This window comes from Bubalus bubalis, chromosome 21 (assembly GCF_019923935.1).
Source record: "Bubalus bubalis isolate 160015118507 breed Murrah chromosome 21, NDDB_SH_1, whole genome shotgun sequence".
In the NCBI taxonomy this organism is placed as follows: Eukaryota; Metazoa; Chordata; class Mammalia; order Artiodactyla; family Bovidae; genus Bubalus; species Bubalus bubalis.
The window spans coordinates 42,307,212-42,330,247 of NC_059177.1; the positions used below are offsets into that span (position 1 = coordinate 42,307,212).

At 36.5% G+C, this 23,036-nt stretch overlaps 1 protein-coding gene and 1 long non-coding RNA gene across 14 annotated transcripts in view; one reads left to right on the forward strand and one right to left on the reverse strand.

The window, feature by feature from the left end:
- Positions 1-1,132, reverse strand: part of LOC102410187 — a 113,615-nt gene extending 112,483 nt beyond the window's left edge. The window contains exon 1 of the long non-coding RNA XR_327940.4: positions 744-1,132. This is a non-coding gene — a long non-coding RNA (uncharacterized LOC102410187). The remainder of the gene's footprint in view (positions 1-743) is intronic.
- A 77-nt stretch (positions 1,133-1,209) lies between these two features.
- Positions 1,210-23,036, forward strand: part of CFAP20DC (CFAP20 domain containing) — a 260,052-nt gene continuing 238,225 nt past the window's right edge. For 3 of the 13 annotated variants that reach the window (XM_025272909.3, XM_025272917.3, XM_044934050.2), the window contains exons 1-4: positions 1,212-1,661; positions 4,602-4,691; positions 7,131-7,224; positions 14,624-14,696. In XM_025272909.3, the coding sequence (XP_025128694.3) occupies positions 1,641-1,661; positions 4,602-4,691; positions 7,131-7,224; positions 14,624-14,696 (278 nt within the window). In that variant the 5' untranslated portion in view covers positions 1,212-1,640. Of the gene's footprint in view, positions 1,662-4,601; positions 4,692-7,130; positions 7,225-14,623; positions 14,697-23,036 lie in introns of those variants that run through there. The other 10 variants (XM_044934048.2, XM_044934049.2, XM_025272924.3 and 7 more) reach the window with 8 other exon arrangements.

Below are 23,036 nucleotides of genomic sequence, written 5' to 3' on the forward strand. Positions count from 1 at the left end.
GTTGGGCAGGAGGAGAAGGGGAAGCCAGAGGATGAGATGGTTGGATGGCATCACCTACTCAATGGACATGAGTTTGAGTAAACTCCGGGAATTGGTGATGGACAGGGAGGCCTGGCGTGCTGCATTCCATAGGGTCCCAAAGAGTCCGACACGACTGAGAGAGTGAACTGAACTGAGCTGACATTAATACTGACATTGGGGACTTTTCTGGTGATTCAGTGGTTAAGCCACCTTGCAATACAGGAGTCACAGACTGAATTCCTCCTGGGGAAACTAAGATCCCACGTGTATGCTGTGTGCTCAAAACTGTCCAAATCTTTTGTGACCCCCATGTAGCCTGCCAAGGCTCCTCTGGCCATGGAATTTTCCAGGCAAGACTACTGGAGTACGTTGCTGTTTCCTACTCCAGGGGATCTTCCCAACCTAGGAATCGAACCTATGCCTCTTCCATTTACTGCATTGGCAGACATATTCTTTACCCCTTGGTCTCCTGGGAAACCAAGATCCCACAGGCCTAGAGCAACTAAACCCAAGCACTGCAACTAGGAGCCTTCCAGTCACAACTACTGGAGCGTGAGCAGGGCAAGGACGATCCCCTGTGCTGCTACTAAGACCTGACACAGCCAAATAAATAAACAAGCTATTTAAAAAAGGAGAGAGCGAGAAGGTAGTTTTTTTTAAGCTTACACTTAGTCAGCTTAAGAGTATTTCCAAGTCAGAACCAAACTTAAGCCAGCACCCACCTCATGTCTTTATTATCTGGAGCAAAAAATCCTTGGCTTTTTGAAGCGTGCAGTGACCTTGAGTAAATACTCTTACCTCCTTGGACCTTTTGAAGCAATGAAAGGGTCTGGCGACCCTAAAACTGACTGAAGCCACGTTTAGAAACCTGGTTCCATGAGTCCATGACTCTACTTCAGCAAGCTATCACTAGTCAGTGTTCACAACGACGAGAGACCAAGTCGATGTGATATGTTTTCTAGAAAAGCCAAGCATTTGTGGTAGTTGTTAAGCCAGGTTAAGTTTTCACTTATCTTTACAGACACAAGTCACTACCTGACCAGAGAGAGGGTCCTCAGGTTGGACGTTCCACCCTTTCCGCGGGAAAGGTTGCCTGGGCAACGCCTACGTCATTGCGTAGTCTCACGTGTCCCACGGCGTGACGCTCAGACAGCGCCATGCGCTGGCGCCTACTGGGAACCAATGGGCGCGGTCGGAAAGTCAGTCCTTCTCGCCCCCGCCCTTTTCCGAGAGGATTCGGGGGCGGGACGGCGGCGGGAACGCACCCGCCTTTCCCGGGCTAGCGGGCGGGCGGTTGTCCGAGGCTCGGCGTCTGTGCGTCCCGTCACATAGATTACGCACACACTCCATCCCGGGGTGCCGCCGGGAGCTCCCCCAGGCAGCAGTGCCCTCATAGACCCGGGCACCCTGGAGGCTGGGCCGTGATGGTTCGGGTCTCGGGTCTGAGGTGGAGCTAAGGGCTGAGAAGAGCCTGGGAGTAGCGACGGAGCACGAAGCCCTTGCTTGGCCGTCGGGCCCCGAGCTTCACGCCCTCCCGCCGACTTCCAGCCGTCTGTGTCAAGCTATTTTTCTGGAAGCCCTGAACTCCGTGCCCCTCAAGCCCTGGGCCCCCTGCGGGAATGTTCAAAAATGAGTACCAGGTAACCCGAAACTAAACAATCCTGTCTAGTTTCTCCTCTCGGGTGAGGTAGCTCACGTTCTGTTGACAACTCTCAGCCACCCCACTCCCTACCCCACGTCCCAAATAATACTGTCTTTTTAGGGGTAAGAAGGAATTACTGGGTAAGTTCTCTTGACCCTCCTCCCCCACCAAAAAAAAAAAAAAAAAGAAGCAACTGACGTGTGGGGATATGATTTGATTTTTGTTCACTCAACAGTTCCGTGCTTCTCAAGGTGTAGGGATGCCTGTGTTTGTGACTGAAACGCAGTCTTAAACCCTCAACTTGAGGACAGGACCCATCAATCTTGAGTTTTACCAATTTTGAGGCACTCTTGTAACTCGGACGCTATTTAGAAGAGAGTAAATTAGTGAATGCATGAATGGGTTAAGCCCAGAAAGAGTATAAGCACTTTGGCCATGTGCTATTTTCTGCCCCCGCCCCCCGCCCCAAACTGGGGGTTAGTGATTTCTCATACATGCGGTACATTAAGATTATTTGGAGTACGTGTAAGAATACCAGTTTCCTGATCCTCACCCTCAGATAGAGTGAATGAGAATCTCTGTGGATGGAATAGTTAATTTACCTTCATAGAACCTTTCCGCAGTTGATTCAGATGCAGGTGGTCCAGATAACACACTGAGGGAAACTGCTTCTGGCTCTTCAGTCACCGTGCCTACCCTGAATAGTTTCCAAAGCTCTCCAGCTTTCCTCACCTCACTTGGCATCTCCCTGCTCTTCCTTGGCTCCAGTCTCCTGCCCTCCTACCTGTACCTGAGGTTACACTCTCCGTGTGTCTGCCATCTTAGTACTGCTGTTACGAACAAATTTGTCCCTGTGCTGGAACAGTCCTCTATTGGTCACCTCTTTGTTGCTTTTATGTTTTGGCTGCGCTGGGTGAACACAGAGCTCATTAGTACCAGTAATGATTATTCAAAAAAAGGGCAAATTGAATAGTACTGGGTCAATTAAAAAAGCTTGAACTTGGAGACGGAGTGATTCTTTCTTTAAGAATTCCTATAAGATTTTTTTATATATTTAATACAATTTGGAGATCTATATGTACAAAAAAGAATTATTTCTATAGACATGCTAAATGTTCTCTACTGTGATCCTGAGTACATGGATCCTGAGTACATGGATCCTGAGTACATGGAGGGACATGCTTACATAAAATCAGGAAGCACATTACTGAATGCCCATAAGCTTTAATTATAAAAGAGAGGCATTATAGATGATTGTCTCTAAGGAAGAGTTTACTGAAAGAAACTGAAAGCCTGAGCGTAAATATGATTTATTTTATGGCCTGTTAATTTATAAGCAGCGCATAAGCAAATGTCTGATTTTCGTAGTGTCCAGGCTCTCTAGTGCGCGGGCTCAGTAGTTGCCGCGGGACAGCTTAGTTTCCCAACCTGAGGTGGAACTGGTGCCCCCTGCGTTGGAAGCGGAGACTCCTGAACCGTCAAGGAAGTCCCCACGCTTCTTTGTTTGCTTTTCACCATATACTACCTGCCTTCTTACGAGTCTCCTCAGAGTATTCCGCAGTTCTCTTCTACTACATTTGATGTCATTAAATGTGTTAGAACAATTTTAGAGAGTTTCTTTCACTTAATATAGGTAAAATATATATTATTATATAAAAACATGTGTCTACTGTGGGAAACAGGCGATAGCAGAAAGGAATGGGCACGGGGGAGGTATATTTTTGTCTCTTCAGGTGTATGGATTTTTCTCTTAAAAAAAAAACTTCCTCAAATTTAAAATTCATAGTGAAATACATCCTGACATCAGAAGCTATAGTAATTCTTTTCCTCAGTTTGCACATAACACTCCCTCAAGAAGACATCAAATGTCTCAGCTTCAAGTGATTGTATGTTAAAACACAGAAGCAAAAATATCTTTGTATTATTGAGAAAAATTAAAAGCTGGACCCTTTATGAAAATCAGACAGTTGCTGATGCGCTGCTTATAAATTAACAGGCCATAAAATAAATCATATTTACTCTCAGGTTTTCAGTTTCTTTCAGTAAACTCTTCCTTAGAGACAATCATTTATAATGCCTCTCTTTTATAATTAAAGCTTATGGACATTCAGTAATGTGTTTCATGATTTTATGTGAGCATGTCCCTCCATGTTCTCAGGATCACAGTAGAGAACATTTAGCATATCTATAGAAATAATTCTCTTTTTTTGTACATATTTTGTAGATCACCAAATTGTGTTAAATATATAAAAAAAATCTTATAGGAATTCCTAAAATAAGAATCACTCCCTCTCCAAGTTCAAGCTTTTTTTAATTGACCCAGTACTATTCAATTTCCCCTTTTTTTGAATAATCATTATTGGTACTAATGATCTATATGCAAGGTACTGAATGTGGTGGTTTATGTTTACTGTCCTGTGTAATCTGACAACCCATTTTACAGAAGGAGAATCAAGAGGTTAAGTATCTCCACAGTCAGTTAATAAATGGAAGAACTGGTATTGGAACTCAGGTTAGTGTGACTAAAAAGCTTGTAGCCAGAGATAATTATCCAGTTTGATTAGCCTTGCCTGAGAGTTGAGTTTTGACTCTTTAGTGTGTGTTGAATAAAATATTTTGTGAGCATGAACTATATACATGAAGTAAATGAATCTTACACTGAGAGATTGTAAAGTTTGTATAGCTTGAAATTTATTTAATGTTTGCTTTCAAAAAAAAAATTTAAACTATTAACTTGAGATGACTTGAATCAGAACAGTTGTTGCTTAGATACACCCAAGATATAAAGGAATAATAACAAGGATAATGTTTCCTCTCAGATCTACTTTACTGACAGATTGCCAGAACAGTGGTTATAGACTATGTGGTAGATAATATTTCCTCCTTCTTAGCATTGTCTTTCACTGTAATTTAAAAAAAAATTTTTTTTTCACCCTAGGGAGGTGCATTTGTTGAAATCTTTAGTGCCCAGGGTAAAAATCCTGGAGCAAAATGGAAGATCCTCGGCAGTCCATCTGTGATTTGGAAAGTAAGTGTTAGAAATTAAAGCCAGCTAAATACGGGAAAGAAATGAGACTAAAGATTATAACAAAAAGGACTTGGTAAGGTCTCAGAACTGGTTTACCTGTTCATTCACTTCAAAACCCTTTCATGATACTGGCTACAGCCCTTTGAGATACCCCTCCTCATTGAAGACTTTGGCACACAGCTCATAACCCTTCTCTACGTGTCAAGTCCTTCTGTTGTTTTAGGCGACTTCAGTATCTGTGAGGAAAATCTTCAAACCCTGGGCTTCTCATTTTCTTGATTTCTTCCTCTCTAATGACCTCTCCACTCTACTTCAGCACTGTTTCCCTCTGTCACACTTTGTACTTTATCACTGAAACTGCATGGCCTCTGAAATTCCTGAGACCTTGAGTCTAGTCTTCGATTCTTAATGTTGCTTGCCTAGTTACTCCCACTCTATTTGTTCTTCAACCTAATTGTGACTATTAGGCCATTGACCATTCTACTTTTTTCTCAGTGTTTAGATTGATTTACTTACTTACCTACTTACTCACTCACTTAGTCTGTCTTCACTTTCTTTTTCTCTCCAGCCCAGAATCCATGGTCCAAAATTTCAGTCACTTCCCAGTCAAGACCTTGAATGCCCTGCTCCTTTTCCTTTCATCATACCTGCCTAGCAAATGCCAACCATTTCTGAATTCCTGATCACATCTCTCCTGTGTCTGCATGTGGGCTTCACAATACCTTTGGAGAAAATATCTATAGTCTTTCAGGTTGATAATGCTGTGAATTAAGTATGAACGGTCCAAGAACCTAATCTTGTTCTCCTGGTCTCTAAAATGATTCTTTAGTATCTTTCAGGTTTCCAGCCATAAACTCCTTACCCCCACCCCCAACCCACCCCTAAGACAGGCCCTCCTCACTCATTTACTAGAAGACTTCACCCCCCATTTCACAGGGAAAATCAATAACATCAGGTAGGAACTACCTCAGCCTCTTGGCCACCAGACCTAAAAATCCATATCCTTCCCTGTCTTTTTCTCTTTGTCTTCTCTCTTATACAGTTAAGAGAAAAATGTCTTTCTAGAGACTTTGTTCTATGGATAGTTTTTAAAACTACTATTAATTGAGTGCTTACTGTTTGCCAACCATAGGATTGAGCACATTACATATTATATAGTCTATACAATAACCTTGTATTTCATAAAGTACACTTATGCTTATCTTATAGGCATGATAAGGTTAAGTGACTTGCTCAAGATTTTATAGCTTTTACTATGAATGAAAGTAAATTGGTGCTGTGAGGGCATAGAGCAGAGAGGTCAGGAAAGGGTCCCCTGAGGAAATAATAGCTAGCTAGGCACCAGATAGAGCTGGTAGAGAGATAAACATTTCAGGCAATGAGAAAAGCAGGTATAAAGTCCTTGCTTTGGAGAGAACTTAGAATTTTTAAGAAACTGCTGGAAGGCTAGAGGCTAGGATACAGAGTGGAGGAGAGTGTGAGGCAAGAGATGAAGTTAGAAAAACTGGGCAGGGGCTGGACTACACAAGGGTTTATGGTCATGTTCAAGATTTTGATAAGCTGCTAAAAGGTTTTAGTGTATGCCCAACATGTGTGCAGATGAAATAAATAATATAGTCCATGTTCATTGCAAATACATGAGAAATATTATTGTAATAAATATAATACAAATTTATTTAAATGTTACTTAATCCTTAGCAACCATTGGTTACAATGTATTTTTAAAACATGTACCAAAAGGAAGAGGATCTATGAAAGGTTTCTCTGTGAAAAAGGCATCTTTGTATTTAAAGATTGGAAATTTGCTCCAAGATTAAAAAATAATAATAACCATTTCCATTAATACTTTGATAGAAATTGGATTCTTGGGTATAATAAGTTTTTCATTTCCAGGTGTGTTTATGTTTGTTTTTTAGATAACCTTCCTTAGTTGTAACACTTTAATTTGTACTGATTTTAAGTAAATGATGTATGGAACTTCACGTTAGAAGACTGGTAAAATAAGGCACTGATTAATTCTATATGAGCCATGGCTTGAAACCAAGGAACTTCCAGACTAGATACAGCATAATTTAGATGGTTTATTGTACTGTTAACAGAGAGCGATGTTCAGCCTGTGCTATTAAACAGAAATACATTGATTATAGAAGGGGAAGGATACCTGGACTCTGGAAACTAAATTAGTAACTTGGGAATCCCTGATGTTGGAAAACTTATTATTTGGTGGAAGAGTGTCTTGATATAGAAGAGAATTTACCAAGTAGCTAATTGTGGCTTCTGTATTCCAATTCCCAGCTAGTCTTAGCAGCATCATTAAGACCTGGGCCTATTTTTAAGTCATTTGAGTGTGGGGCTTTTTGTATGGGCTTGCTACTTCAATTTTATAATAAAAGTCAAATAAAACACACAATTACCACTGTGTTCAATTTTGTTCTGTAGGAATTTGATAAAGAAGTTAAAAGTTTTGTGTTTGTACTGGAAGGCAGCAGCCAAACAAATAAAATACAGTTACCAAAGGAGAATAAGCAAATCCGTAAGTAAGATTTTTAACATTGAAGCTTAACATTTGATGCTTAAAGTGAAACTTTTAAGTCTCATAAACAGATGTGTAAGTTTGGCTTTTACTGGAATCTGTTGAAATATAGTAATAAGATTTTTTTTTAATTTAAAGAGTAACTTTATACCAGGCTTTTGAAAAGAGATTCTGCTTCATTGTTTATTAGAAATTTACTTCTATTTTAAAGAAGATTTAGAAGATTATTTAATCTTCTAAATTACAAAATATGTATAAGATTATTTCATTAGAATAGTAATGATGTTTATTAAGCACTTACTGTGTGCCAATGCGGAGAAGGCAATGGCACCCCACTCCAGTACTCTTGCCTGGAAAATCCCATGGACAGAGGAGCCTGGTAGGCTGCAGTCCATGGGGTCGCAAAGAGTTGGACACAACTGAGTGACTTCACTTTCACTTTTCACTTTCATGCATTGGAGAAGGCAATGGCAACCCACTCCAGTGTTCTTGCCTGGAGAATCCCAGGGACGGGGGAGCCTGGTGGGCTGCCGTCTATGGGGTCGCACAGAGTCGGACACGACTGAAGCGACTTAGCAGCAGCAGCAGCAGTGTGCCAATGACTTTCTGAGCATTTCATTTTTTTAAATTCTTTTAATCCTGACAATAAGTCTTTTATGGATGAACACACTGAGGTTGATTCCTCATCAAGAGCTCAGATTGTTAAGGCTATACTTTGAAATAAACTCATGAGTTCTTATAGTGAATTAATTTTTGAGGGAAAATATATGTGAAGTACTATATAAGGCTTACTTAGTAATATATCAACTTATATACCTTTAGAAATATTCATATCTAATAAGTAAAGATATGAATATGTGATTTAACAAAAAACCCCAGAATAGATTTCAATTCTTATCTGTGCTGGGAATTAGGAACAGTGGTTTAAAGCAGAAGGAACCCTGAGCGATCACCTAAATTTATGATCAGAACCCCAATTGTTGGCCAAACTAGGGTTAAAATTCAGTGCTCTGCCACAAAAGTAGGCTCTGCATACCCTGATGTGATTTAAGAAATATAAATTATCAAAATGATTAACCATATTTTCATTAACTTTGTCCTAAATTTATCTATTATGTTTTAACCAATATAGGTAATCAGTTTATTTTTTACATTCATTATTTACTTCTTCTTTCATTAAGAACATTTATTGAATACCTGTTGTGTACCATGAACTATGAAAAGACCCAGTCTTGGTATCTAATTTTCTCCTTTTAATCCGGTTTTCTAAACCTTTATAGACTCTGTTTTATCTACTATTTCAAGCTACTATATGCATATTTTAGATTTCTAAGACATAAGTCATAGAAATTATAGTTGGAAGATGATTTATTTTAAAATGGTATCTTTCTGAATAAAATAAAAAACTTCAAAGAGAAGGAATAGTCATTGTTAAAATAATTGTTATTAGTTTATTACCATTTTAAAACCATGATTTCCTCATAGTTTGCATTTTTTAATAGCAGAGATTTTTTTTTTAATTTCTCCATAAATCTGTACTGATAAATAAGGTGAACTGAGATAAGCCATGGAAACATGTCTGAAAATGTAGGTTGTTTTTTAACAGGAAACACGGACCATCTTTTAAGACTATTGACTATAAAATGAACACATCTGATATTCAGGAACATGACTTTGCTCTAAACCAATTTTAGTTCTTTTTAATTTATTATTGTTGGCCTCTACATCCATGTGATGCCTTCAGCATCTGTGCCCGTGATGATATTATTGACAAAATCAAATCACTTCTAGTAACCTTTCTCAGTTGGCCCTGAGAAAGATTTCTCTTCTAACAAAGGCTCAGTGATTAAAGACAAGCTCCCCTTGCCTACTTTTATCTATGTTTTTTTTTAAGACATAAAGCAAATTTAATGTGTTATAATTGCTTTTTAAAAATGGAAAGATGATAGTTTTAATTCGAAGAAAGAAAAATCTTTTAATGTATTTCTTGTACAATGTCCTACAATTAAAAATTAATCTTTTCTGTAGCATGTACATCCCTGTAACAAATGAAGCAGTTTATATAGTCTGCCCTGTACTAATGCCTTTAAGATTAATTATTTGGAATTTTTGATAATAGCAACTTATAATTATTTTCACTTCTATAAAATGACCTATGTGAAGTTGTTATGGTTAAATTTAAATTTAATGGTATGCTTTGAATAAAGAATTGACTTTAAGTTAAGGATTCTAAATTAAGTTCAATTACCATTTTGTATTCCTATTTTAAGAGTAAAAACCCCCTTTATTTTTGCCAACTTGACATTAGACACTTCGTATGTATTTCCTACTGTATTAAGTACCTATGAAGGAATTTTAATAATGAAATTCAGTATTTTTAAATTTTAATTTTAAATAGTAATATTCTGAATTATATTTGAGCATCTCTGAATATGTCAAAGTTTTTTTTTTTAACTCTATATATTATCAAATAAAGGAAGGTGTGATTATCAGATTGTGTATTTCTCCATGACAGAACTCTTGCATCATCTACTTTGTACCCCTAACTTAGTGTATCATATATAGTTGGTATTCAGTAATTTTGTTAAACTTCTCATACTAAGAATCTGTAACGATTTACTTTATAATTTCTAATAGTAAACATTTGGCCTTGATACTGAAACTTGTAGTTCATTAGCCAGTTAAATAAGCCCATGTTGCTATTGAGGCTGGAATGTGTTATACAGAGATGCCCATATGAAAAGAAACTCTTACATGTAAATATCTATCATTTGGATGGTCTCCCTGGGGACTTTCTATTTGAAGCTCATGTTTGAAACCATACTTTTCTCTGCCTGTGATATCTTAATCAAATGGTGTGTGTCTCGGGATCGGCATCCCTGAAGCTGTGTGTTGATCTGAGTTTCAGCTGCTCTGGTGGATGAGGTCATCTTTAAGAAGTTCCCCTCAGCCTACCCCTGCCCTAACCTTTTGTAATTCTTTGAAATAAACTTCTTATGATTTCCTCTTTCTAAAACCCTTCAGTGGCTTTGACTTTACCACTCTATTGACAGTGCTCTTGTCAAGGTTTCTACTGCTCTTTCTGTTCTTGAATCCAGTGGCCAGTTCTCAGCTCTCATCTTGTTCAACTTAGCAGCAGCACTGACAAAAATTGACATCCTCTACTTGATATATATAGTACTTTCTCCACTCATCTTCCAGGATGCCCATACTCCTGGATTTTTTGTTTTTCTTTTTCCTACTTCACTGGTCTTTCTTCTGTCTCCTTTCATGGTTCTTCCTCTTCTCTCCAACCCAACTTAATGTGGCAATGCCTCTGGACTTAGTCTTTGACCTTCTTGACACTAAACTACATTTACTTCTTTAGTTTCAGACTCTAGTCTGATGGCTTTAAATTTCATCTCTGCTGTGTACCAGCTTGCATTCTTATCACTGACTTGTGTCCCAGACTCCAGATTTGTATATTCAGTTGCTTAGTTGACCTTTCTACATGGATAGCTTTACCTTGGAAATTTTTCTTCCTCCTCCTGCAGATTGCCCCATCTCAGGTGTTAGCAAGTTGTCTTTCAGTTGCTCAGACCAAAAACTCTTAAATCATCTTAATTTTTTCCTTCTTTTCATTTAACCATCAAGAAAATCTTGTTGGCTCTATCTTTAAATTAGTTTTAGAGTCTGCCTGCCTCTTGCTACTTTCCCTGCTGCCACCCTCCATTATCTTGGAGTATTGCAGTAGCCTTCTATTTAGTCTCTGTTTCTGACTTGTCTCCCCACAGTCCATTGTCAGTTTAGCTGCCAGACTGATAACTTTTAGATCAAGCACTCTTCTGCTGAAAATGCCCCATCTCTCTCTGGGTAAAACCCAAACATCTATAGGGCACTGTAGTATCTGATGTTCTCTTAACTCTGATCTTATCTCCTGTTACTTTGCCTTGTCACTCTCTCCCATCATATACGTCTCCTTGCTGTTTTCAGCCACAGCCTAGCACCTTAGCACTTGTGCACGAGCCATACCCTCTGCCTAGGGCTTACTTTTTCCAAGTAGCTACATGGCTCACTCTGTCCCCTTCTTCAGGCCTTTGCCAAATAAAATGTCATCTTCTCAGTGAGGACCCGTGCTTACCCATACTTAAATTACAACCTGTGCTTTGTATCCCTTCTGCATTCTTAATCTCATTTACCCTGGTGTCCATTTTCCTACAGTAATTATCACCTTGAACTTGCTGTTTAGTATGTCCTTTTACTGTTTTTTTCACCATCACCAGAAACTAAGACCTACCAACACAGAAACTTAGTCCACTTTGTTCACCTAGAACAGTGCCTGGCACATAGTAAACGTTCAGTAGATCTTGTGTTGAATAAATGAATGAATGGATGAGTGGCTTCCTGTTGATTTTAGGATGACCTGTATCTTTCACGGGGCTTTCAACCTCACGTCCCTGACTTATTTGCCAGACATATCCCCTGCTCCTTTTCCCCTTCTGTCTCTCCTGTCAGTCCTTTAAGTTCATCTAATCTACTGTAGCCTCTTTTATATGGAGTATTCCCTCTCTATATGATATTTTTTCCTCTCTTCCGCCCCTATCTTCCTTGCCCAGTCAATCTCTGCTGTTCTTCCTAATTGAACTCCACTGTTACTTCTACAAGAAAACCTTCACTCATCATCCTCTTCCTCCCAATGACTCAGGATTATATAGGCTTTCATTGCAATGTGACCTTCTCCTTCATGAAACCTAGTATGTAAGTTCCAAGAGAGCAGAGAGCATGTCTGTCCTATTCACTACGAAAGCTTTAACACTGAGTCTTTTTCATAGTAGATGCTCAATAAATCTGTATTGAATGATAGATCTCATTTGATTTACACAAATAATTCTGTAAGGGGTAAACCTAAATTATCAACCCAGTTTTATATATGAAAAGTAAAAGGGTCCAAACAGATTTTCTGATGTGCGCAAGGGGTGTGGAATAACCTATTATGAAGCCATAATTGTTTCCTGTTTTCTGTGCTACAGCAGCTAAGGTGCTTTTTAGTGTCCTGTCTGTGTCAGGACTCCAGTAGAATCAGGAAGTACCTTCAGGTTACTGTTACCAAGTTACTTATAAAAGATTACTGTACTGTAGTTTGGTCCCAACACTTTGGACAGTGTAACACTTGCAAAGTGTATGTTGAGGTATACAACTGTGATTTGCTGTAACGGAACAACTGTAAAACCACTGTTTAAAAATCTATTTACTAAATAAATGTGTCTTAAAATATTCAAAAGAAGAAAGGATCTGACCTCTTAAAAATAGAGGTAGCTCTTGTCTCGGGCAGAGAACATATTATAAAATTGCAGAAACCTGCATATTTCAGTAAAAAAGTGAATTTTTATGAATTTTATGTACTTGATGGGCATTTTCTGACTAACAATAGTTCCAGCATTGCTTAGAGTGATTTTAAGTATAATGTAGACATGAAGAGTCAGTTTAAATTTACTTGGCCAAAGAGTCAGTTTAAATTTACTCAGCCACTGGAAGAAAAAATGTTGCTATAGAGTTTATTTAGCATTTCTGACACACAGGATCAGTGTCTGTCAAATGTTATTAGAGTGCTTTTTTCTTTGTCAGATCATTACCGTATGGTATTGTCGTACTTCTTTTAATCTTAGAAGTGAAGCCTTTTGGAAACTAGGGCTTCTATATGTGAGGGAGTTGAATTGCAACACTTTCTTTTTTTTGAGGGCAAGCATCTTTCATATCTAAAAATGTTCATACAGAAATGCCCTATGTGTGTAGCTCTTTGTGTTTGAAGAGAACAGTTGCTGATTCAGTGAGATCTGTGACATAAATTAGGACCTTTTGTAAAGAGAGATTTCATTTATCCCAGTGCTCTCTCAGCTCTCTTTATGGGGCCTTTCTGCAGTGGAAAAATACTGTAGGGCCAATCAATGGAAGAAACAAGAGAGAGATTGATTAATGGTGTTTTATTTAAGTTGGCCTCATTTGGGTATTTCATTTTGGTTTTGTGGTCCAGAGCTCTAGTTGTCTTGTTGGCTGTTCCCATAATTGTGGTAGAACCTGATTCCTAGAGAATTTTCTAAGATCAGAGACTATTACCTCTACTGATGACTCTTTGCAGCTTAGTATTTTAAGTAAAATTTATCCTTGTATGTTTGATTTTTAAAATATTAAGCATATTTAGTCAAATATGTTTATTGATTAGAAACTAGATTTGAAGTAAAATATAGGAACTATTTAAGTTCTTCAGGAATGTTGTAAAAAATTTAACATAAGAATTCTAAACCAGAACGTTTTTATATGTAGACTATCCAAATATAAATTGTTACTTTATTTTTTTATTTTATTTTATTTTTAAACTTTACATAATTGTATTAGTTTTGCCAAATAAATACTTAAATTTGTTAAGTCTACTAAGTTGGGATGAATAGAAAACAGCATTCATGGTAGACCAGTTACCTTTCTTGAAGCATTTTCTCCACGTATTGGCTTGTACTATTAGATTTGTAGGAGACGTTCACAATTGTATCAAGACATCTCCACTTCCTAAGCAACATTCCACATTAGGGAAAAAACAAATTTCCTGGAAGTCATGTTTCAGGAGGAAGTGATACTAAAACATTCATTAAAAGCATCATAACTGAGATATCAAGTGAAAGTTCAAAAGCTAAGAGGAAAAGAATTAAGTGAATAGGTCTGAAGAGGTAATACAAAATCAGTTGATTTTTGAAGCAGGTGTAGACTTCAATGATCAAAAGTGCCATAGGTCTTTCTCCAGGTATTTTTAATTCAGATGAAGCTGGTGATGGGGAATAAAAGCTATAAGTTTTTAATTTGTGAGCATTAAATTAATTAAATATATTTTAAATTAACAAAAGGTATTTAACTGAAAATATGTTCCTCCATCCATCTCATTTTAGACACATTTAAAACCATATGAACTAGATATGGCTCATCAACTGTTTTTCTATTATTTTTCGTTAAGTTGTTAAATACAATTAACATTGTCAGTGAATAAGAATAATTGCTACATGCTTTTATGACTGCCTTAATGAGAAAACCTATAGTTCAGTTTTATATGTGTCTATTGAATGTGTACACTTTCTTGCAACCTAATAAAAACAGTAAATAAAAAAGTATTATTTTATAAATTTTCATAAAGATTTCACCAAGCCCACAGATGGGACTTTAAAAGACAACATTTGTTGTTAGAGTTGGATTTGATTTCATCATTTTTTTTTCTTTTGGAGTGAGATTGTAACTCGGGAGAGTGCTCTTGCAGTTGTGTATATTATTGAAATGATAAAAGCTTCAGCTTATTGATGGCATGTGATTGTTTTGTTTATATGTACATATAAATGATTTGGACATACAAACATATATTTTCCTCCTCCTTTCATTTTAGTTGGACTGATCCAGAGGTTTCTTGTACTTCAGATTTACATACCCCTGGGACAAGACTTCTCTACTGAATTGCTGTAAGATATACAGAACTTCTTTCAATGTTTTATGTGTTTTAGACATTTGATCAATTGACGCAGTGCTAAGAGTCATTAATTACAACTGGCAGTTTTTGCTTTAAAGAGCAGTGACTTATCAAGTCAACATGAAATAATTAAACTAAGTTAATAGTATTTCTGGATATACTGTAGTCTGGCATTTCCCTAAGGGGAGAAAACAGATTTCATCTGTTTAAGAAAATATCAAAGGATCCTGAATTTAATAATGAAGAGCCTATGATTTGAAAAGGTAGGCGGTTTCCCTTTTCTCCACACCTTCTCAAATGTTTATTGTTTGTAGATGTTTTGATAATGGCTACTCTGACTGATGTGAGGTGATATCTCACTGTAGTTTTGATTTGCATTTCTCTGATAACTAGTGATATTGAGCATCTTTTCATGTGCTTTTTGGCCATCTGTATGTCTTCTTTAGAAAGAATGTCTGTTTAGATCTTCTGTCCAGTTTTTAATTGAGCAGTTTGTTTTTTTGACATAGAGTTGCATGAACTGTTTGCATATTTTGGAGATTAATCCCTAGTTGGTCACTTTGCAAACATATTCTCTCATTCTCTGGGTTGTCTTTTCATTTTGTTTATGGTTTCCTTTGCTGTGTATAAGCTTTTAGTTTAATTAGGTCTCATTATATTTTTGTTTTTATTTTCATAATACTAGGAGGTGGATCCAAAAAGATACTGATGTGATTTTTGTCAGAGTATTCTACTCTGTGTTTTCTCCTAAGAGTGTTATAGTGTCAGGTCTTACATTTAGGTGTTTGATCCATTTTGAGTTTATTTTTGTGTCTGGTGTTGGAGAATGTTCTAATTTTATTCTTTAACATGTAGCTGTAAAGGTTTTCCAGCACCACTTATTGAAGAGACTGTCTTTTCTCCATATTCTTGCCTTTTTCATAGATTCATTAAGAATAGATGCATAGGTTTTTCTCTGAGCTTTCTACCCTGTTCCACTGATCTATATTTCTGTTTTTGTGCCAGTGCCATACTGTTTTAATAACTGTAGCTTTGAAGTATTGTCTGAAGTCAAGGATTCTGATTCCTTTAGCTCCATTTTTCTTTCTCAGAGTTGTTTTAGCTATGAGGGGTCTTTTTTGTTTGCATACAAATTTTAAATTTTTTGTTCTAATTCTGTTAAAAAAATGCCATTGGTAAGTTGATAGAAATTGCATTGAATCTGTAGATTGTCATGGTAGTTTGGTTATCTTAACAGTATTGATTCTTCCAATCTAAGAGTGACACTACAGAGCACAGCACACAACCCCAAAACATGGTGTATCTTTCCATCTGTGTCATCTTCAGTTTCTTTCATCAGTGTTTTATAGTTTTCACAGTACAGGTCTTTTGTTTCCTTAAGTAGGTTTGTTCCTAGGTACTTTATTCTTTTTGATATGGTGGTAAATGGGTTTATTTCCTTAATTTCTCTTTCTGATTTTTCATTGTTACTGTATAGGAATTCAAGAGATTTCTGTATATTAACTTTTGTATCCTGCAGCTTTACCAAATTCATTGATGAGGTCTAGTAGTTTTCTGGTAGCATCTTTAGGATTTTCTATGTAGAATATCTTAATGTTACTTACTTTTGTTGAGATATATTCAGTTTTTCTGTCTACATATAGATGGCTTGGGATATATTTGTTTTAAATGGCCTTGCTATGAACAAGTTGTTTAGCAAAAGTAAGAATATACAAATTTTACTCAGTTGAGCTACCTGTTATCTGATGTAGTTCTGAGAATGAAAATAACATTTAATTTCTGTACTCAGAGTGGAATATTATTTAGGGACTCAATTATACATTATATTTAGTGTATATGTTTTCTAATTTTTCCTTGTAATTAATAGCTGTCCAAGGTCAAAGTCTTATTTTTAGTCTTTTATTTCCCCTGCTGAAATAAGTGACTTTTCCTATTAATTAGGTTAATTTTGTACTAGATACACTGGTGCAGACCAAGGGCAAGGAAGAGCTTTCTTAATTAAGTGGGATTAATATAAATTTGAGGTTATTAATTTCTTTTTTATGTGAATTAAAATATTTTTTAATTTTTTTTATTATTTTTTTTACTTTACAATATTGTATTGGTTTTGCCATACATCAACAGAATTAAAATATTAATAGTGTATGCATGTGTTGATAAAATATGAATTTTAGCTAATGACACATAGTTTTGTTTTCTGGAATGATAAAGAATAGATGGAACAATTTATGTTTTTATTTTATTCAACTTTAAATCTCAGTTAACTTCTAAGATTTTCTCTTATCATCTGCCATGGTCAGCAAGATTCTTTAAACTACTTCTAATAGTAACAAGACCAAGCAGCATTTGATGCTCTTATGTATCTTTTTCTAGTTCTGCAGAAAAACCATTTTCAAGACTCTAAAAACGTTCTAAAGGTACAGTGTACCATATAAAGCTTTATATTCAGTGTAGAGGAAAGTGGTTTCCTACCAAATAGAAGTAAGCATACTATATTTTATTTTTAAAGTTGTTAGGTTCCTTGCATAGAAATACAGTCCAGCCCTCTTATTCTCCTGATCTCTACCACCTATACATTGAGATTCTTCAAAAGCACTGGTAGGGATGCTGGTGGTTAGCCTTTTGATCACAGTTACACAGGAAACTTGGCTGAACCTCGGGACAGAATCTTCGGCGGATGAGCACTCTCTTCCTAAGCAAAATTATGCTTTATATGTGCCCCCAAACATTTGAGCTTATCACTGTGGCCTGGGCAATATATTGTTTTAACTAAGTTAATAATAATTAGGGCTTTAATTAGAGAAAGTAGTAGGTATCTTAGGTTTACCTTAGTCCTAGCAAGAGAGCAGTTGATATAAATAAGCCTGACCCTTTGTTACCATGTGATTAATGCACTTGAAGGATGGGAAAATACTTTCATGGGTGATAGAACTAATGGCCAGATGTTGAATTTGGTTGACTATAATCATAGAGTTTCTTGTTCTTATAGCCACGTGGACAGATTTTCCAGATGGTTTTAGTTTTATAGTTTTTGCAAAATAAATGTCTGGGACAAAAGGTCAGAATTATTAAATAAAATGGGGAAGACATTCTCTATCCTGACCCCGTGAAATTACCAAATTATAAGAAAATGTATTAACTCTACATTTGGATTTGTTGCTTATAGACAGTCAAAATATTTTTGCTATTTTAGAAAGTAATGACAGAGCCCATGTTTTACAAGAAAGAAGGTAGAGTAATGAGTTTTGATTGTCTTTCTAACTACAGCTTTTTATTTTCCTTAAATGAAAGGGCTTTCTTTCAGCACCCTTGTTGTTACTGTGTTTCTGGCAGCATAGCTCCAGGCCATTTTAAATAATATATTTCTCTAACAAGCTTGGAAAGTCACATAGCAGAAAGATATTTGACTTCTAAAATTTTTCATTGTCAAAATGGGAGAGGCATTTTGTTTCACAAAGATACACTTACACATCAAGAGTTTTTCACAAGTAGAGTCTTGCCAGATGGTGTGTATATTTAATACTCATTTCTTCAGCATCTTCCTATGTATCTCATGTCCACTGGGTGATTATACTGCTCAGGAGAAGGTCATACATCTGTGAGTTAGTGGATACCTTAGAACCAGCAACAGCTCTGCTTGAGGAATCCCCTGTGATTAGTCAGTCAACAAATTACTGAATTACTGTTAACTGTCATTCGGTGTGATAGGCATGGGAATGTCACTCTACCTTGAATCTGTCTACTTCTTCCCGTCTTCACTACCCTCCTAGTCCCAAGCCACTATCACATTTCCCCTGATCTGCTGTTACATAGAGCATCTGAGTGGATTTCCCAGATTCTTTTCTTATCCTTTTCCAATCTAATCTCTGTACTGCAACTAAAGTGATCATTCTAAAAACCAGCTGGAATCTTCACTGTACTAAGGACAAGCTCCCAGATGCTTAAAGTTCCTATAAGCTCTGGTTTCTCACCTCTCCTTGCTCATCCCATACTGCTCTGTTGTCAGCTATGTGAAAAATAAGTCTTATGAGATATAAATAAATGAGAAATAAATCTTACATTGTTTTCTAGCACTTTGACATTTTCCTTCACTACAACTATACAAGTTTGTATATTTATTTGATTATCTGTCATTTTGGATGGTCTTTGAGTTCTGTGATATTCTAGCACCTAATACAGTGTCTTACCCAAAAGCTCTGAAATATGTATGAGTGGGCAGGAGTGGAATGAGTATAGAAGACCCAGTCTCTGTCCTCATACAGTCTGCAGTGAGGGTGAGAAACCATTTAAAAAGCAATTTAAGTACATCTTTGTAATGTTACAGTGGTACAAGAGCAAGGCATAGGGAACATGTGATGGGTTAGGTAAAAGTAAGAGCACTGGCTTGGAACTAGACAGATCCAGAGTTAGATTCTGCTTTATCTCAGTGGGACTTTTGGCAAGTTCCTAAACTTGCCTCAGGTGTGGGAGGAGAGTAATAAATCCTTCCTCACAGGTTTGTCAAAAGAATTAAACAAGAAAATTAACATAAATTAATAATGGCTAATGTTTATTAAACACTTATTATATACTGGTGTTTTATTACATATTATAAATGTAATATATCCAGCACATATGTTATATATGATGGTTGGATGGCATCACCGACTTGATGGACATGAATTTCAGCAAGCTCTGGGAGTTGGTGATGGACAGGAAAGCCTGGCATGCTGCAGTCCATGGGGTCTCAGAGTTGGACGCTACTGAACTATTATATACTGGACTGAACTATTATATACTGGGAATGTTCTAAGCATTTTAATTGTTTTCATTCGATCTCCAAAATAAGCCTGAATAATAGCCATAAATATTGCCTCTATTTTACCATTGAGGAAACTGAAGTCCAGAAAGGTTAAGGAATTTGCCAGAGGTTACTGACTTAAACCAATAACCTTAGAGCCAGAAATCAAACTTAGAGTCTAAATCTAGAACCTGTGCTCTGCAGCACTATACCATGCCTCCATATTTGTAAATTTTCTTTCTCACTATACATACAAACATATGTAGCAGAGATATTTAATTTGAATCTTAGAACAAGATGAAAGTGCTTAGACTTGTATATCTTAGAGTCTTTAATTCTCAGCTGTTTGTGTTTCTGTAATTACCCTTTTAAGAGATAAATACTTGAAAATAAAGGAAGAATTTTACTCAGGTATTTTTTACTTAATATTTCACATCTCAAATAAGATAATACTTTCTTATACTTTTTTCCCAGAAAATGAGAGCTAATAAACAACTTCACTTCTTTTTTATTGTTTCTTTACTTTGGTTCATGACTAGGCCTCTTTTTTTTCTTTAACATACACAAATTATATTATTCAAAAATCCTGTATCTGTGGATAAGGTGGCTTCAGAGCTTCATAACCTGACGAGAAATTATCGAAGCACATTGTATTTTGCATGTAAACGGTGTGTTTACTGTGTTAGCACACAGTATATTTAGCATTAAACTAAGAGAATTCTCACATGCTTCTCTCTTTCATTATAAACCCACAAAAGAAAATATCCTCTCTTGCTTTTTACAGGTAAACCACTCATTTTGACTTGATTATTTCTCAGTAGCAGTTTTCATTTTCAAAGTGTTTTAGTGTACCTGTGTCTCACTTTGACCTGAAGTTAAATGATTTCATAAACAACAGATTTTTAAGGAATTTTTTCATTCTGTGGTCTTTTCCATACATTTCATCATGGCAGTGGGAAGCCAGCACTCCCCTGTGAGGGCTGTTAGATGTTTCAGAGCCTGGGGCCAGACATCTGGTGCACAGGAGGAGCACCAAGAACCTGAGTTATTGGAAGAGAACCAACTGCATCTTGAAATAGAAATCCGGTTCACTATATTTGATGCTGCCAATCATACTAAATGATTTTGGAATATTACATTTTGAACAGGAATTGCATTCATTTTACTGAATATTGTTGAGCTGCATTAATTCCTTTGTCTATCCTGATTTTGTCATTATCTCGATGAATTCTGAGAGATATTTTGTACTGTTAATGCCTCTGGTGAATTGACATTACTTTTTAAATTTTCACTCAGCTCCACCAGTGTTTTTTCAATATATGGGATGAAAACACTTTGAAAGCTGGTGGGAGCATCATATGCTATCTTGAAGAAGTTGAGATTCTTAGCTTGCAGATCCTAGGGAATATTATTGCCAGAAGTTTTCATGTGTTGAGCCCTTAGCTATCTGGAGTACTGCTTTCATTTGGAATTTAATAAAGTAGATTCCTTAAAAAAAAGAGAGAGAGAGAGAAAGACCCTTAAAAGTGCCTTATTGACTCAGCAGTCCCACTTCTGGGCATACACACTGAGGAAACCAGAAGGGAAAGAGACACGTGTACCCCACTGTTCATCGCAGCACTGTTTATAATAGCCAGGACATGGAAGCAACCTAGATGTCCATCAGCAGACGAATGGATAAGAAAGTTGTGGTACATATACACAATGGAGTATTACTCAGCCATTAACAAGAATACATTTGAATCAGTTCTAATGAGGTGGATGAAACTGGAGCCTATTATACAGAGTGAAGGAAGCCAGAAAGAAAAACACCAATACAGTATACTAATGCATATATATGGAATTTAGAAAGGCGGTAACAATAACCTTGTATGCGAGAGAGCAAAAGAGACACAGATATATAGAACAGTCTTTTGAACTCTGTGGGAGAGGGAAAGGGTGGGATGATTTGGGGAATGGCATTGAAACGTGTATAATATCATGTAAGAAACGAATCGCCAGTCCAGGTTCAATGCAGGATACAGGATGCTTGGGGCTGGTGCACTGGGATGACCCAGAGGGATGGTATGGGGAGGGAGCTGGGAAGGGGATTCAGGATGGGGAACACGTGTACACCGTGGTGGATTCATGTTGATGTATGGCAAAACCAATACAATATTGTAAAGTAAAAAAAAATAATAATAAATAAATGATAAATGGTTAAAAAAAATGTAAAAAAAAAAAAGTGTCCGTAGTCCTTAGAAATTTTAGCTGAGCCTTTGTAATGCCTTCATTGCAGTTTTCTGAATTTGAAAATTGTGTCTAAGTAGAGTTTAATGATTTTTAACCAAGAATCCAATGCAGCCTAATATTTATGATGCCCATTCCAGAGTTTTTGTCTTGTCCTTTTGCTCTATCCTCTAGTTTTATGCTTTGGGGCTAGACACTAAAATTCTGTCTGTTTCCTCTTTAGTAAATGGTAATGTGAATGTTCTTCTTACAATTGCCAGAGCTAATCGGTGATACTAGATTTTTTTTTTCTTCCCTTAAGGAATACTGGGAGATTTAGGTTCAAATGCATCTCAAAGCTTCCTTTTTCAATTTCTGTATCAGTAAAATGGAAGATTGAAACATACTCATCCTACAAAAAAAAAAAAGCTTTAGCCTCAGAATAATTTAATGAAAGTTACTCTTACATCGCTTTTTCTGTATTGTTATTAGTGAGCTAGACAAAGAGTTCAGAAAAGAAATGTAATAGAAATTTCAGGTTCTTCTACCCTATTGAATTTTACTCCTACTGTCCCTTCTTCAGTGATATTGGAGACAGCAGACTCTTTTGAAACTTTAAGAAAAGTGAATATGGCCTCACAGCTGCAGGCCTATTCTTTTCACCTGTTGCTGGTCTTCTTCAACCACTTTAAAGGCACCAGAGTTGAGAGAATACCTAAATTTGATAATTTCAGGTCAGAATGACATTGGTGAGAGCTTTTGAGATTGTGTCCATGTACCAAGCACAACTCTTCCTGTGGAACATTTACTTTCTTTTTTGGTTGTTTTGGTGCCTTCCTTTGAAGAAAATAGTGGTTGCTAAATAGTTCTTAAGTTATTTGTTTAAAAAAGGTGTTACCCAAGCGGAAAGTCTCATTTTATCCAATGAAATCTTTTTTTGTCACTCATGTCTCTAAGCTGTGTTTAGAACTGGTCAAAAATGGTCGGTGGTTACTCTTTTTTAAACTACTAGTATTATATCTTAAAATGGTAATGACACTGTAAGTTTCATTAACATTTTGAATGTATCTCATGGCTAATGCCAACTTCTGTCTTTTTCTTTTTAAAATCATCAGTATTTAAATCTCATTATTTTAATTATATCCAATTAAATGTGCTTGCATAATCAGTATATTTTGTTACATGCATTAGTAAAGAGAACACTTTAAGATACTTAGCACACTGACTTTCATCATATATTAAATTTGCATGCCTTAAAATAGATTTTATATGGAAGTTTTAGATAACACATGTGATAGGTATATAAATCAGATGCCAGAGTCTTTATCTGTTAAGTAAATGTTC